General features: G+C 50.7%; 1 protein-coding gene across 4 annotated transcripts in view; it reads left to right on the top strand.

The window, feature by feature from the left end:
* The first annotated feature begins 9 nt into the window (after window positions 1–9).
* Window positions 10–12,015, top strand: part of FAM120A (family with sequence similarity 120A) — an 87,319-nt gene continuing 75,313 nt past the window's right edge. Inside the window, exon 1 of one of the 4 annotated variants that reach the window (XM_049093448.1) lies at window positions 10–501. In XM_049093448.1, the coding sequence (XP_048949405.1) occupies window positions 28–501 (474 nt within the window). In that variant the 5' untranslated portion in view covers window positions 10–27. The remainder of the gene's footprint in view (window positions 502–12,015) is intronic. The other 3 variants (XM_025423644.3, XM_049093416.1, XM_025423643.3) reach the window with 3 other exon arrangements.

The following is a 12,015-nucleotide window of genomic DNA, read 5'->3' as shown; positions in this document are numbered from 1 at the left end:
CGCCCCGCGCCCGCCGCCGCCGCCGCCATGGGCGTGCAGGGCTTCCAGGACTACATCGAGAAGCACTGCCCGAGCGCCGTGGTGCCGGTGGAGCTGCAGAAGCTGGCCCGGGGCAGCCTGGTGGGCGGCGGGCGGCAGCGGCCCCCGCACACGCCGCTGCGCCTGCTGGTGGACGCCGACAACTGCCTGCACCGCCTGTACGGCGGCTTCTACACCGACTGGGTGAGCGGGGGCCAGTGGAACCACATGCTCGGCTACCTGGCCGCGCTGGCCAAGGCCTGCTTCGGCGGCAACATCGAGCTCTTCGTGTTCTTCAACGGCGCGCTGGAGAAGGCGCGGCTGCACGAGTGGGTCAAGCGGCAGGGCAACGAGCGCCAGACGGCGCAGCAGATCGTCAGCCATGTCCAGAACAAGGGCACCCCGCCGCCCAAGGTCTGGTTCCTGCCGCCCGTGTGCATGGCGCACTGCATCCGCCTGGCGCTCATCCGCTTCCACGTCAAGGTGCGGCCGGGGCGGGGGGGGGGGGGGGGGGGCGGGCGGGGCGGGGGGTCGGCGGGCGCGCGGGGAGGGCGCGGGGTGCAGCCCCCGCCTCGGAGCGCATCCCGGCCGGGCGCGCGCTCTCCTCCCTCCCCGAGGCGGCCGGGGCGCCGGCCTCAACTTGCAGCCGACGCTCCCTCCCCGAGCGGCTGGGCTCGCGCAGCAACAGGTCTCCGCGCGGGCGAGGGGGCTGCGCGGCGCCGGGGCGGGGTCCCGGGCGCGGTGCGGGAGGGGCGCGCCGCTGTCACCGCGTCCCGCCGGGCGCAGGCTGCCCGAGGCCTGCCCGGGTGGCCCCCGGCGAGGACACGGGGCTGTGTCCGGGTTCCCCCTGTCGTGACGGTGTGTGCACGAGAGTTCGCACGATTGCAGGACTCGACACGATGGAATTTTGTGGGTTCTGTGACTTCGGGCCCGGGTGTGTGTGTGTCTGCTGGGAAAGGTGGCGCCCAGAGTCAGGGCAGAGGGCCACGACTGTGCACGGGGAGGTCGCGCCACTTTGGGCCGTGCACCCGAGTAATTAGAGCTGCCGTCGCCTCCGCCGCTCCTCTGTCCCCTTGGCACCAGGCTCCTGGCCGAACGGGGGCCAAGGACAGCTTCCGGACCCAGCAGCCACTGCAGAGATAACATGTAAATCAATGACCCTCCACTGGAGTTGTGATTGCTTCCCTGTTCCTGGCTTTTTGTTAAAAACTCGGGGGAGGGGGCTGTTTGGGTGTTCTGGCGCCTGCCGCTGTGGCTTCCAACTTGTTTGCCCTTCCTTTATTTCTGCCCGAACACTGCTTGAGCCCAAAGTTTGTGAAATTCACTCTTCCTGCCTGCCGGAGCTGAGATGGTGGTGGGTAAGCCTAAAGTGATAGCGGAAGTCCCACCCCAGTCCTGTTGCAATTGGTGACAGGGCCTCCCAGTCTGCAGGTCGTGGCGCCTGGGAGCTCGGGGATTGGCCTGTGGGCCTGGCACGGTGGCAGCCCGAGTCCCCTGGGAGTTTGGGTGAGAGCCCGGGCTCCAGGGAAGTACTTATCCACCTCCAGAAGATGTCGAGAAAGTATTCAGAGACGGAAACTAGCTCTGAAAAGGCAGGATGAGCTTTCTGGTCAGATGACTTTCAAAGGAACACCGCAAATGTTACGGAGGTTAAGCTTCAGTGTGTACACAGTCTCTGTATCTTTGGAAAGAACTGCTGAATTCTTTTTTTTACTGCAGAGAAGTGCTTTTATGTTGATATCTGTGCCCCTGTGAATGCGTGGCTTACCCAGAATTCTGACCAATGTGTTCGGAAGCTAGATTTAGGATAATTTCTCACACTTAGGTTTCCAGACACAAGATGATTTTTTTTTTTTCCCTATGGCTATTTTGCTTTAGATAAGCTTTTAACTCCTGGTGTAGAAGCATATAGTACGGTGCTAGCTGTACAGGTTAGTACAGTAATAGCTTACTTCCCTACTGATCTCTTAACCTGGCAGTTTAAGTGCTTTTTGAGAAATCTAGCTACTAGAAATTTCTCAGCAGCCACACGAGAGGGCAGGAAGTTTTGGTATCATGGCCCAAAAAGAAAAAGAAAACAAAAGCTTCCCTCAAATCCTCTCCTCCTCAGTTCTGAGAAGCTTGGTCATGTACTTCTGAACGCAGTGTGAGAAAAGGGTGCAGAGGAAAGTCAGCCTGAGGCAGGAGCACCAGTAGAAGCAAGAAATGACATCTTGTAAGGGAGATTAAAAACAACAACAAAAAAAGCCAGCTGTAAAAATGAAACATAATTCTAGGGCCTGTCTGGAAGAATCAGGAAGACAATCTTGTGTGCTTGAGTAGCCCCTGAGGGTGGCACAGTGTTTCTTCTACAAGGATGAGTTTTGAGTTAGAAAAATTTATGTTCAGTGTTCTCTAAGGGAATGAAGCAGCATGTACTGTTTTTAAAAGATGCCCATTAAAATGGTTAAGTCTATTAAAACCACAATGATGTGTCACCATAGACCTGTTAAAATGGCTAAAACAAGCACTACCAACAATACTAAGTGCTAGCAAGAGTGCTGAGCAGCTGGAAGCATGTCATGTGGCTGGCGGCAATGCTGGCTGGCAAGCAGTGGTAAGTGTGCGCTCACTGTGTGCTCCGGCAGTGCTGCTCCTGGGTGATTACCTGGTGAAGCTTTTGTTCACACAGGAGCCGAACCATTAACAGCAGTTGTATTCGTAACAGCCAGAATGGAAGTAGCCAAAATATCCTTCAGTGGATGACTACGTAAACAAATGAGTGCATCTGTACTGTGCCGTCCTACTCCTCGTGAAAGGGAGGGTGTACGGGTACAGCACCTGACGGGATGGTGAATCTCCAAGGCGGCCCATTATGTTGAGCAAAAGAAGCCAGGCTCAGAGGTGTGACTCTCTTTCTGTGATATTCTCGTGACCCCAGGTCAGTGGTTGCCAGAGGGCAGAGGTTGGGGGAGGGCGTGGGGATGGAGCTTTTTGGGGTATTGGAACTGTTAGGTGCTCTGATGGTGGTGCTAGGAATGTATTTTAAAACCTTAGATCTACACATCAGAAGTAAATAAAAGTTAATTTTACTGTATGATAATCAGTAGTTTTTTTTCTGTAGTATTATATAAAATTGACAAAGGAATTGATGGAATTGATGTGAAATGCCACTGTGTCGTGTTGGGTCCATGAGGCACATGTCTTACAAAAATCTACCATCTTGTCGGTCTTCTCTGGGCTTCTGTAAACTGGCAGGAAGGCTTGCTTTCCTGTCAGCTTTGCTTAGAGGAATCTTCTTTGACTTTGGTAGAGGAATAATTGTAATTTTTTGGGTACAGTAGTCATTCTATTTGTTTAGCCATTAGAAGTTGGCCAGTGAATCGGCTAATTTTGTTCAGGTCACTGAACTGCCTGGCCTGAGCTTGGCCTCTGCCGGGTGCTGGGAGTGTCTCCCTTTGTGTGCTTTGAGTCATCACAACCTTTGAAACTTCAGGGAGGGACTGATATGTATTTAAAAATCTTTGTGGCATTAAGTCCCTGGAGCTTCCCTGAACGTTCCTGCCACGAGACTTGGGCCAGCATGTGGGTTTCTGCTGAAGACCTTCAGATTTTACTTTAGCCTGTGCTCCGGCAGGTCGATTTAGGTCTTGCAAAGTGGAGCCACGCTCCTGCCTTACGTCTGCCGATGTCTGTGAGATGCGGCTGTGGCTTGAGATCTTGGGACGAGGCCGCATACCTGATGGGGCAGGGGCTGGCAGCTTCTGGGTGCCTGCCCTCGCGGGGCCATTGGCTGGCCCGGGTTTTGTGCCGTTTTGTATGGGAAGAGACAGGATTGCTGAGTAGGCGACATGCGGGGATAAGCAACCAGTAACCTTCTCAGGAGGGAAATGCTGAGCTGATGCTGAACTGAAGGCAAAGTTCAGTGGCTTTGTGTAAAAATGCCTGGGGGTGTGCCTCCCCGCACTCACGCCCAGGTCAGGTCCCGCAGGGCAGTGCCTCTCTGTGTTCTCAGGACCGTGGGAGTAGCTGGCTTCTCTCCAGGAGATGCAAAAACTAGTAGTCACATCTGTTCTCAAAGACCCAAAATTGACCAGGGAATACTTAGGTTCAAAATTGACCACATCGTCACCAAAACCAGTCATCCGTTCAGAATGCTTACTTAGAATATTTATTTTCTTGCAGTGCACCCATTTTGGACCGGCTGATCTCAGCCTGGTGTCTTCAAGATTCATCCATGCTGTGACATTGTGTCTGGTTCCCTCGTTTTTTAAGATTGTGTAGTATTCCATTTGACCACATCTGGCTTATCTGTCCTGTCCACGGATGCTTCGGTTGCTTCCCCTTTTGTCTGTTGTGAATAGTGAATCCCGCTGCTGTGAACGGGTGTGCTCTGTTCAAGTACCGCTTTGGTTCTTTGGGAGATACGCTCAGAAGTGGAATTGGTGGATCACATGGTAATTCCGTGTTTAATTTCTCGAGAAATTGCCATATTGTTTTCCTTGGCAGCTGCCTCCATATATTTTGTATTTTTTAAAAAAGATGTTATTATTTATTCATGAGAGACACAGAGAAACAGGCAGAGGGAGAAGCAGGCTCCCTGTAGGGAGCCTGATGTGGGACTGGATCCCGGGATCATGCCCTGAGCCGAAGGCAGACGCTCAACCCCTGAGCCAGCCTGGCATCCCCATATGTTTTGTATTATACGATACGTAACATATTATATACTACCACAATATAGCTTTAATTTTTATCATTATTGTAATCACACAATTATTCAGCAGTTTGCTTTTCTTATAAGGATGTGAAAAATCTTTCTATGTCTGTATAACTCTAATTCTTTTTGATGCCTGCATAGTGCTCCATAGTGTATCTAGCCCCCTGCAAATGGTGTACACACAAACAACGTAGATTCAAGTGTGCGTGTTTTAAAAACCTTACAAGACTATACAGCCAGCATCACCAGACTTCACATTTTTCAAGTAAGCTAGAAATCCAGATTTGTGTTTGACATTAACCCATTTAAAAAATGCTGTTTAAGCCAAATGAAATAGGCTGTGGGCTGGATTTTGCTCTTGAACCCCAATTTGTGATTTTCAGCACTGATTTCTATGACACTCATCACCTTGTCTAAATCTCTTCCCTGTCCTTGAAGTCCAACTCATCAAAGCCAGCCTTTCTCCTTAGTCTGCCTTGTCAAACCCTTTCCAATGATCAGAGTGCTTCCGTTTCCTGGAGCTCCTGAAAGAAGACTTTCCACGATGCCATGGTTCTCTGCTACCGCTCTTTCTGCGCATAAACCCCAGCATCACCTCTTTGATATACCGCTGTCCACTTGGGCACACAGCACCTGACAGCCCCACGCCTGCCTGCAGAGATCTGATGGGCCACTGGTGTTGGGCACTTGACACCATGTCCGCTGACCACTCAGTGCCCCCTCGCGCTGAGTGACCACTGTGTGTGCTTTATCCACCCCAGAGCAGACCCTGTGATCAGTGGGAAACGTCACTGTTAGGACTTGCAAGGCCATGTCCCCTCTGCAGCCCCACCCCTTCTGAGCTAGTTAGTCTTCATTCTGTTTCTGTTTCTTCCTCTGTGCTGGGGCTGCTCTCATTCTGCTTGTCAGGTTCCCTGGTTTGAGCCTTGTGGTCGTCCTCCCTCAAGGTCACCCTCCCTGCTACCCTAGAGGCCCCCTCCCCTGAATTTCACGACCCAGCCTGTTGGGCCCTCTGCCAACCCGGCTGTCTCCCACGTGCCCTTCCTCACTCTAGTGCGCCACCCTGTGAATTCACCAAGGAGCCAGTAGGCCTCACAAGTGCTTCTACAAACCTGTTGGTGGTATGAAACCAGATTATTGGATATTTATCCGCGTTTAGAATAAATGATCTGGAATAATAAAATAGAGCAAAAGGTACACTGCTAGACTTACACTGAGGGTCCCATTTCCTTCACTGCCCCGGGGGGGCGGGGTGCAGGCAGGCTGGCAGGCTTGTGTCTGCATCTGACTGGGTCGGCGCCTGCCGCTCCACTGCAGGGACTCAGCATGCACACCTTGTTGGTGGCGCCGCCTGCAGGCTCCTCGGGTTAGTCATTCCTGCAGCGCCTTGAACAAAACCATTAATCTGTACCAAGGCTCAGACCCTCCTGATCCCAGCTGCTTCCACCTGTCGGCATGGTTCCTCGCAGGACCCCATTTAGGACTTCTCAGCGCTTCAGCTGTACCACGCACAGCTTCCCCACTCTGTGTTGCCCCTCCTTGTCCAGCCACTCACTCCTGGTCAGAATTTCGCTCATACTTTAAAGTCCATCTCAGGAGTCGGCTTCCTTCATGGAGCCTTTTTTGGGGTGTGTATGTGAAGATTTTATTGATTTATTTGAGAGCGAGCGTGTGTGTGAGTGGGAGCAGGGGCACAGAGAGAAGTAGAAGCGGGCTCCCTGATGTGGGGCTCCATCCCAGGACCCTGGGATCATGACCGGAGCGCCCTGGGCGCCTCGCATGGAGCTGGGGGTCGTGTGCGCGCACAGCCTGTGCATCAAGGCTTCCTGTGCTTGGCTTGGTTATAGCTGCCTGGATGCATCCCCAGCTGACTGAAGCTGCTTGAGGCCGGAGACTCAGTTTCCTCTTGCAGATGTATAGTATAGGCGCTGGACTTTTTAATCATATATTTGCATTGTTCAGTGTATATAGACAGATGCATTTAATTGTTTTCTTTCAACACCTGGATCAATGGCCATTGTGCAAGATTTATTTTCTCACCTTAAATTCCCGATACTATCTTTTCTGATTGGTTCCCAGTGATGATTCATCCTTCCTTTAGCAAATGTTGTATGCCTGTTATTAGCCAGGCACAGAAGAGTGAATGAAATCTTCCAAGGAACTCTTGTCTAATGCGGGCAGGGGGCTCGTTCACTGAAGACTTGGCAAGTGCTGCCATCTTGAAATGGACTAGACCAATCTGAGATTCAACTCTACAAAGTCAGAAACTTACATTTTGATGTGTTGTTTTGGAATTAGATTTCTGACAAGGATAGAATTGCTTGGAATTAGCTGGAGTATGAGGAGGTTAGTATAGTAGGCTAACTAGACACTGAGGGCAAATAATGTGGGTGTTTGCTTCTCTTTTTTTGTCATCTAAAATTTTTTTAAAGTTAATAAAGTTTAATTTGCATTTTTGTTATATCTACTCATTTTTTTTTTCAAAAATTTATTTATTTTAGAGAGACAATGCATGCGTGTGGGGAGGGGCTAAGGGAGAGAGAAAGGATCTCAAGTGGACTCAGCGCTGATTGTGGAGCCTGTCCTGGGGCTCGATCCCACGACCCTGAGATTGTGACCTGAGTGGAGACCAAGAGTCGGACTCATCACTGCGCCCCCCAAGTGCCCCTCTCATTTATATTTGAGTAGTGAAAGAAAATGGGTTTTATTATTGAATAAGAAATGGCGTTAAGGCGATCTATTAAAGAGATTACAGAGAAAAGACGTCTCAGCCTGTTACATGACCAGGCAGCCACAGTCTGTGCCAGTCACGCACACTCACATCATCCTCTAAAGGAAGAGTTAAACCTCTGTCTTTTGACAAGTAGGAAGTTACCTCTTGGAGCCAAGCGCCTAGGCTTCCTTCTTAGGAAGATGGGGAGATGGGATACAACCCTCTTTTTATTATTTTCTTAATTTTATTTTTTAAGTTGGGGTAAATTAAAAATTTTTACTGTTTTAACCACTGTCAAGCATAGGGTACAGTGGCATTAAGTATAACACAGTGTTGTGCAGCCATCCCCACTGTCCATTTCCAGAACTTTTTTGTCTTCCCATGCTGCAAGTCTGTCCCCCACTAAACACTGACCCCGTCCCCTGCCCCTCCCAGCCCCTGGCGCCCACTGCTTACTCTGTGTCAGAGTTTCACTGCCGTAGGGCCTCATGCAAGAGGAATTACACAGCATCTGTCCTTTTGTGAGCAGCTTACTTGACTTTGCTCAGTGTCCTCAGGGTGTGTCCATGTTGCAGCAGGTGTCAGGAGTAGGCTGAGTAATAGTCCACTGTGTCCATACAGCACACGTTCTTTATCCATTCATCTGTCAATGGCCGCTTCCACCTTTTTGCTGTTGTAACATTGCTATGAAAATGGGTGTGCAAACACCTGTCTAGTTCCTGCCTTCGATTCTCTCAGCACCTGGAAGTAGAACTGCTGGTTCAAAGGGTAGGTCTGTGTGTGAGACTTTGAGGATCCACAGCATCCGCACCTTGTCACCTTCCTACCCGCAATGTATGAGGCTCTGCTTTCTCCACATCCTCACCAACATCTGCTTGCTTATATTTGTTTATTTTTTTGATGGTAGCCATCCTAATGGCTGCTGAATGGTATCTCATTGAGGTTTTGATTTGCATTTCCTTTATGATTAATGAAGTCGAGAATCTTTTCATGTGCTTCTCCTTTATTTTAAAAGAAATTATTTTTCCTTGCTTTCAAGACCACTGCAGCCAGTTCTTGTAGAATAGGCAAGGGATGCATAAGGGAAGAAGCTGTTCAGCTCTCCTTCCAGATTTCCTGAGGGGGAGAGAGTTCATTTTTAGAGACATCACTAAAATATGTCATAACTTTAAATTGCCCTTTTAAGTCAACAACAACAATAAAAATCTTCCACCAAATTGGAGTTGATTTCCTCTGTTAGACTTGAGTGAGAGTGGGGAGCTGAGTAATCTCATCCACCCAGGACCTGGCCACTAGAGTTCAAGATCAAGGCATTATTATTATTTTTTTAAACAAAAGAATTTAGGTTGACTCATATCCTCTTGTGTTCAGGTTAACTTATATCTTTTAAATCTCATAGGTGGCTTGAGGGTGTGTCACATTATTCTCTGAGCTGGTGTAAAACCGTTCTAAAGAAAAATCTCACACAGTATTTTTTTCTTGATGTCGGGAAATCTATTTATGACAACTCATAGTGTTTCAGGTCCCATATGTTGGAGAAGTATGAAGAAGCAGATCCTTTCTCATGCAGCTTTCTTAAAGACAAATGGTAGCTGACTTTTATCAGTGTTTATTATTGGTGAATGACTGAGCTGTTTACGTGTAGTAGTAGCTCGTTAGCTGTCATAGCTGCCCTGTGAGGTAGGGATGGTGTTATTTTTGCAGATGAAGAAGTGGAAGTGCAGAACATGTTAAAGTGGGCATTGGGTTCGCCCACCTGCCTCCAGAGACAGAGCCTTCCATGCTAGTACCTTGTCCTAGAGATCAGGAGTGACAGTGCGATGCTGTCATCGGATGGGACAGTCCCCATAGCAGTTGTCAGCATTAAATAAGTGGCCATACTTGCGCAGGAAGCTTAGGGAGTTTTGGGGCAGTGTTCCTTGTGAAAATACTGAGTTCTGATGCACCTGTCTTTTCAGTGACACTAACACACGAATGAGATAGAAGCCTGACCTGGGGTCGGGGGCAGGAACCCGCAGCGTGAAGTCCCTGAGGCTTAGTACGGTGTCCTGGCTGCTGAGGCTCTTCTGCCCCCACGGCCTGTGTTTCTGGGACCAGGTGGGTGTGGAGGCCGGCGAGGCACACTGTGCTTCCTGGGCTGATGGCGGCTCCTCTGCCGGGAGCCAGAGGTGAGGTCTCTTGGGGGGCCCCCCTGCATCTGCTGAGCAGTGGCAGCCATGGCGCATCCATGAAGGCCCAGCACCTCTCTGGTGGCTGTGCTCTCGGCTTTTCCTCACTAAGGCCGTGCAGATTTCCAGGTTTGGCTCACTGTGGGGAAGGAGGTTTTAACCCCTGTACTACCGCTTATTGGACAGTAGGTCTCAGGGCTTCATGTTTTTAGCTTGAAATAACCACCTCAGGATCCTACGTAATGGTTTTTCCTCACTTCCAAAATCAGAACTAAGAACTAGGTGTGTCCATTTCATTAGATGGCACCCAGTTAGTGCTCAGAGCTGGAGGCCAGGAGGAGCAGGGTGCTGTCTGTGGGCAGGTTAGGTGGCAGGTGGGCTCCAGAGCAGAGGAGACCCTCAGAAGAGGGTCAGACCCTGCTTCCCTGAAGCTTAACTGTGACGTTGAATTTTATCTTTAATTAAAGACTTGCCTTACAAGTCCTGTTCTGACACAGCCTGGACCCCTTTTCTGTCCCAGCTGGACCTTATAGCAACCCAGTCCCAGCACCTGCTCTTTGATGGGTTCCGTGGTGCGCGTCTTGAGGCTTTGTCCCCAGCCCTCCGGCCAGTGGACTTTGTTCCTTGGTTTGCAGATACGTGGTGACCCAGCTTCACCAGGGGTGGGCTCTCCTGCTGCCCGAAGCCCACGATCTGCGGAGAGATGTGTTTTCATGTAATAGGCTGTGAGACTGTGCTGTTCATGCCTGTGAATGCTGTGTTCACCTGGTGAAGTAGCTTAAAATAGTTTTCCAGCTGGTGTCTTGTAGACTGTTGAGTTTTTTCTTTTTAAAATAAACTTCTTACTGTGGAATAATTTTAGTTTTATGGAAAAGTTGCCAAGATGGTACAGAGGGTTCCCAAATACCCTTCCCTCTGCTTGCCTGCGTGCATGGTAACAGCTTGTGAGTGAGCAGTCACCAAACCAAGAAGCTTGCCCTGCTGTGGTATCGTGTGTTCTTCATTCAGGCCTCATCCCTCCTTCCCCTGGGTCCTCCTAGGCTCTGCGGTGCCCTGTGGCCTTTGGGTGTCAGCTCCCTGGGCCCGTCTGGCCCCGGAAAGCACCTCTGCCTCTGCCTCTTTGGTGACCTTGGCACCTTGGATTACTGAGCAGGTATTCTCTAGGCTGCCTGGTGTTTTCTCATGTTTCAGGGAGAATGCCGCGGAGGTGCAGTGCCCTTTGTCACACCGTACCATGCGGGAGTCTGTTGGCATCTGCTCTGTGACACAACTTCATCCCTTTGCTGGTTTGCTTTTTGGGAAGTGGTCCTTTTGGCCAGGCCTGGTTTGGGGGGACGGTGGGGATGAGCTTTGGTTCCTGGGAGGGATTTCACATTATGGTTGGAATTTTTGTGTGGGGCACAGTATGTTTATGTGATCATTTGTTTGGACCAGTATGAGCTTTGTGTTTGTTTTATACTTCGGGTGGTGCACCTGCTGTGATGTTCCTGATGTTGTTGCATATGGTGCTCCAGCTCCGGCGCTGGGAGTCTCAGGTGGGCTCCTGGGTCCTCACGCTCCCCTTCTTCATGTTGTGAGCACCCCTTCCTTTCTGGTATGACAGGTGCATGCTGCAGGGCTGTCTCGGAGGTCCTGCCCTAGCATCACCCGTTTTTCTTAAGGGCCCTGATTCCATTTCATGGAGAATGGAATTGAGAAACCATGTCTGGGTGTGGGTGCTCTTGCTTCTGGGGTCTTCTGCTCTTCAGCCCTCTTGACAGCAGGGACGTGTGCATGTGCACGCCTGACCGTCTGTGAGATCACCTGTACGCCCATTGGCAGGATGTCTTCATGGCTAAGCCGGCCCCACAGGGTGGGTCTGACAGATGGGGAGACACTGGTGGTCTCGACACTGTCGCCTCACTCCTGTACCCTTGAGATGCACGTCCCCAGGGGAGGTCAGCGTGTGTGCAGTGCCTGCCCTCAGGAGCCAGCTTCCACTGCAGATATTGTGCTCTGGGGGTCCCTAGGGCAGTGCCCCCACCAGCTCAGAGAGGTCGGTTCAGACTCTTCTAGTTGGATCCCTACTTTTGCCAGTCTGTGTGAGCCCTGGGCCCCTGATGCCTGGCGGGTTGGTTTGTGATTTGTATACGTTAGGAGTCATTCTCTGTGGGCCATTCGGATGTAGGGGCTTGGCCAGAGCGCACAGTCAGGTGTGTCAACCAGCAGGCCTCTGGCCCTGACCTGGGTCTCGGGCTTTGTGCCTCGGCCCCACCACACTTTTGGTACCTGCCTGTCAGGAGGATCTGTTACCTCATGGTCTTAAGGCCTTGTTGCCTTTCCTCGGGTCAAGGCCTGTGGGAGAGAGTCCTCGAAATCTGATGTTGAAGGAAACTAGATGTCTGTGAACTGTACGTTTCGGGTGGGCAGGTGGGTGTCGA

This window comes from Canis lupus, chromosome 1 (assembly GCF_003254725.2).
Source record: "Canis lupus dingo isolate Sandy chromosome 1, ASM325472v2, whole genome shotgun sequence".
Taxonomy (NCBI): domain Eukaryota; kingdom Metazoa; phylum Chordata; class Mammalia; order Carnivora; family Canidae; genus Canis; species Canis lupus.
The sequence above is the reverse complement of the archived record's forward strand: the minus strand, read 5'-3'. Positions and strand labels throughout refer to the sequence as shown.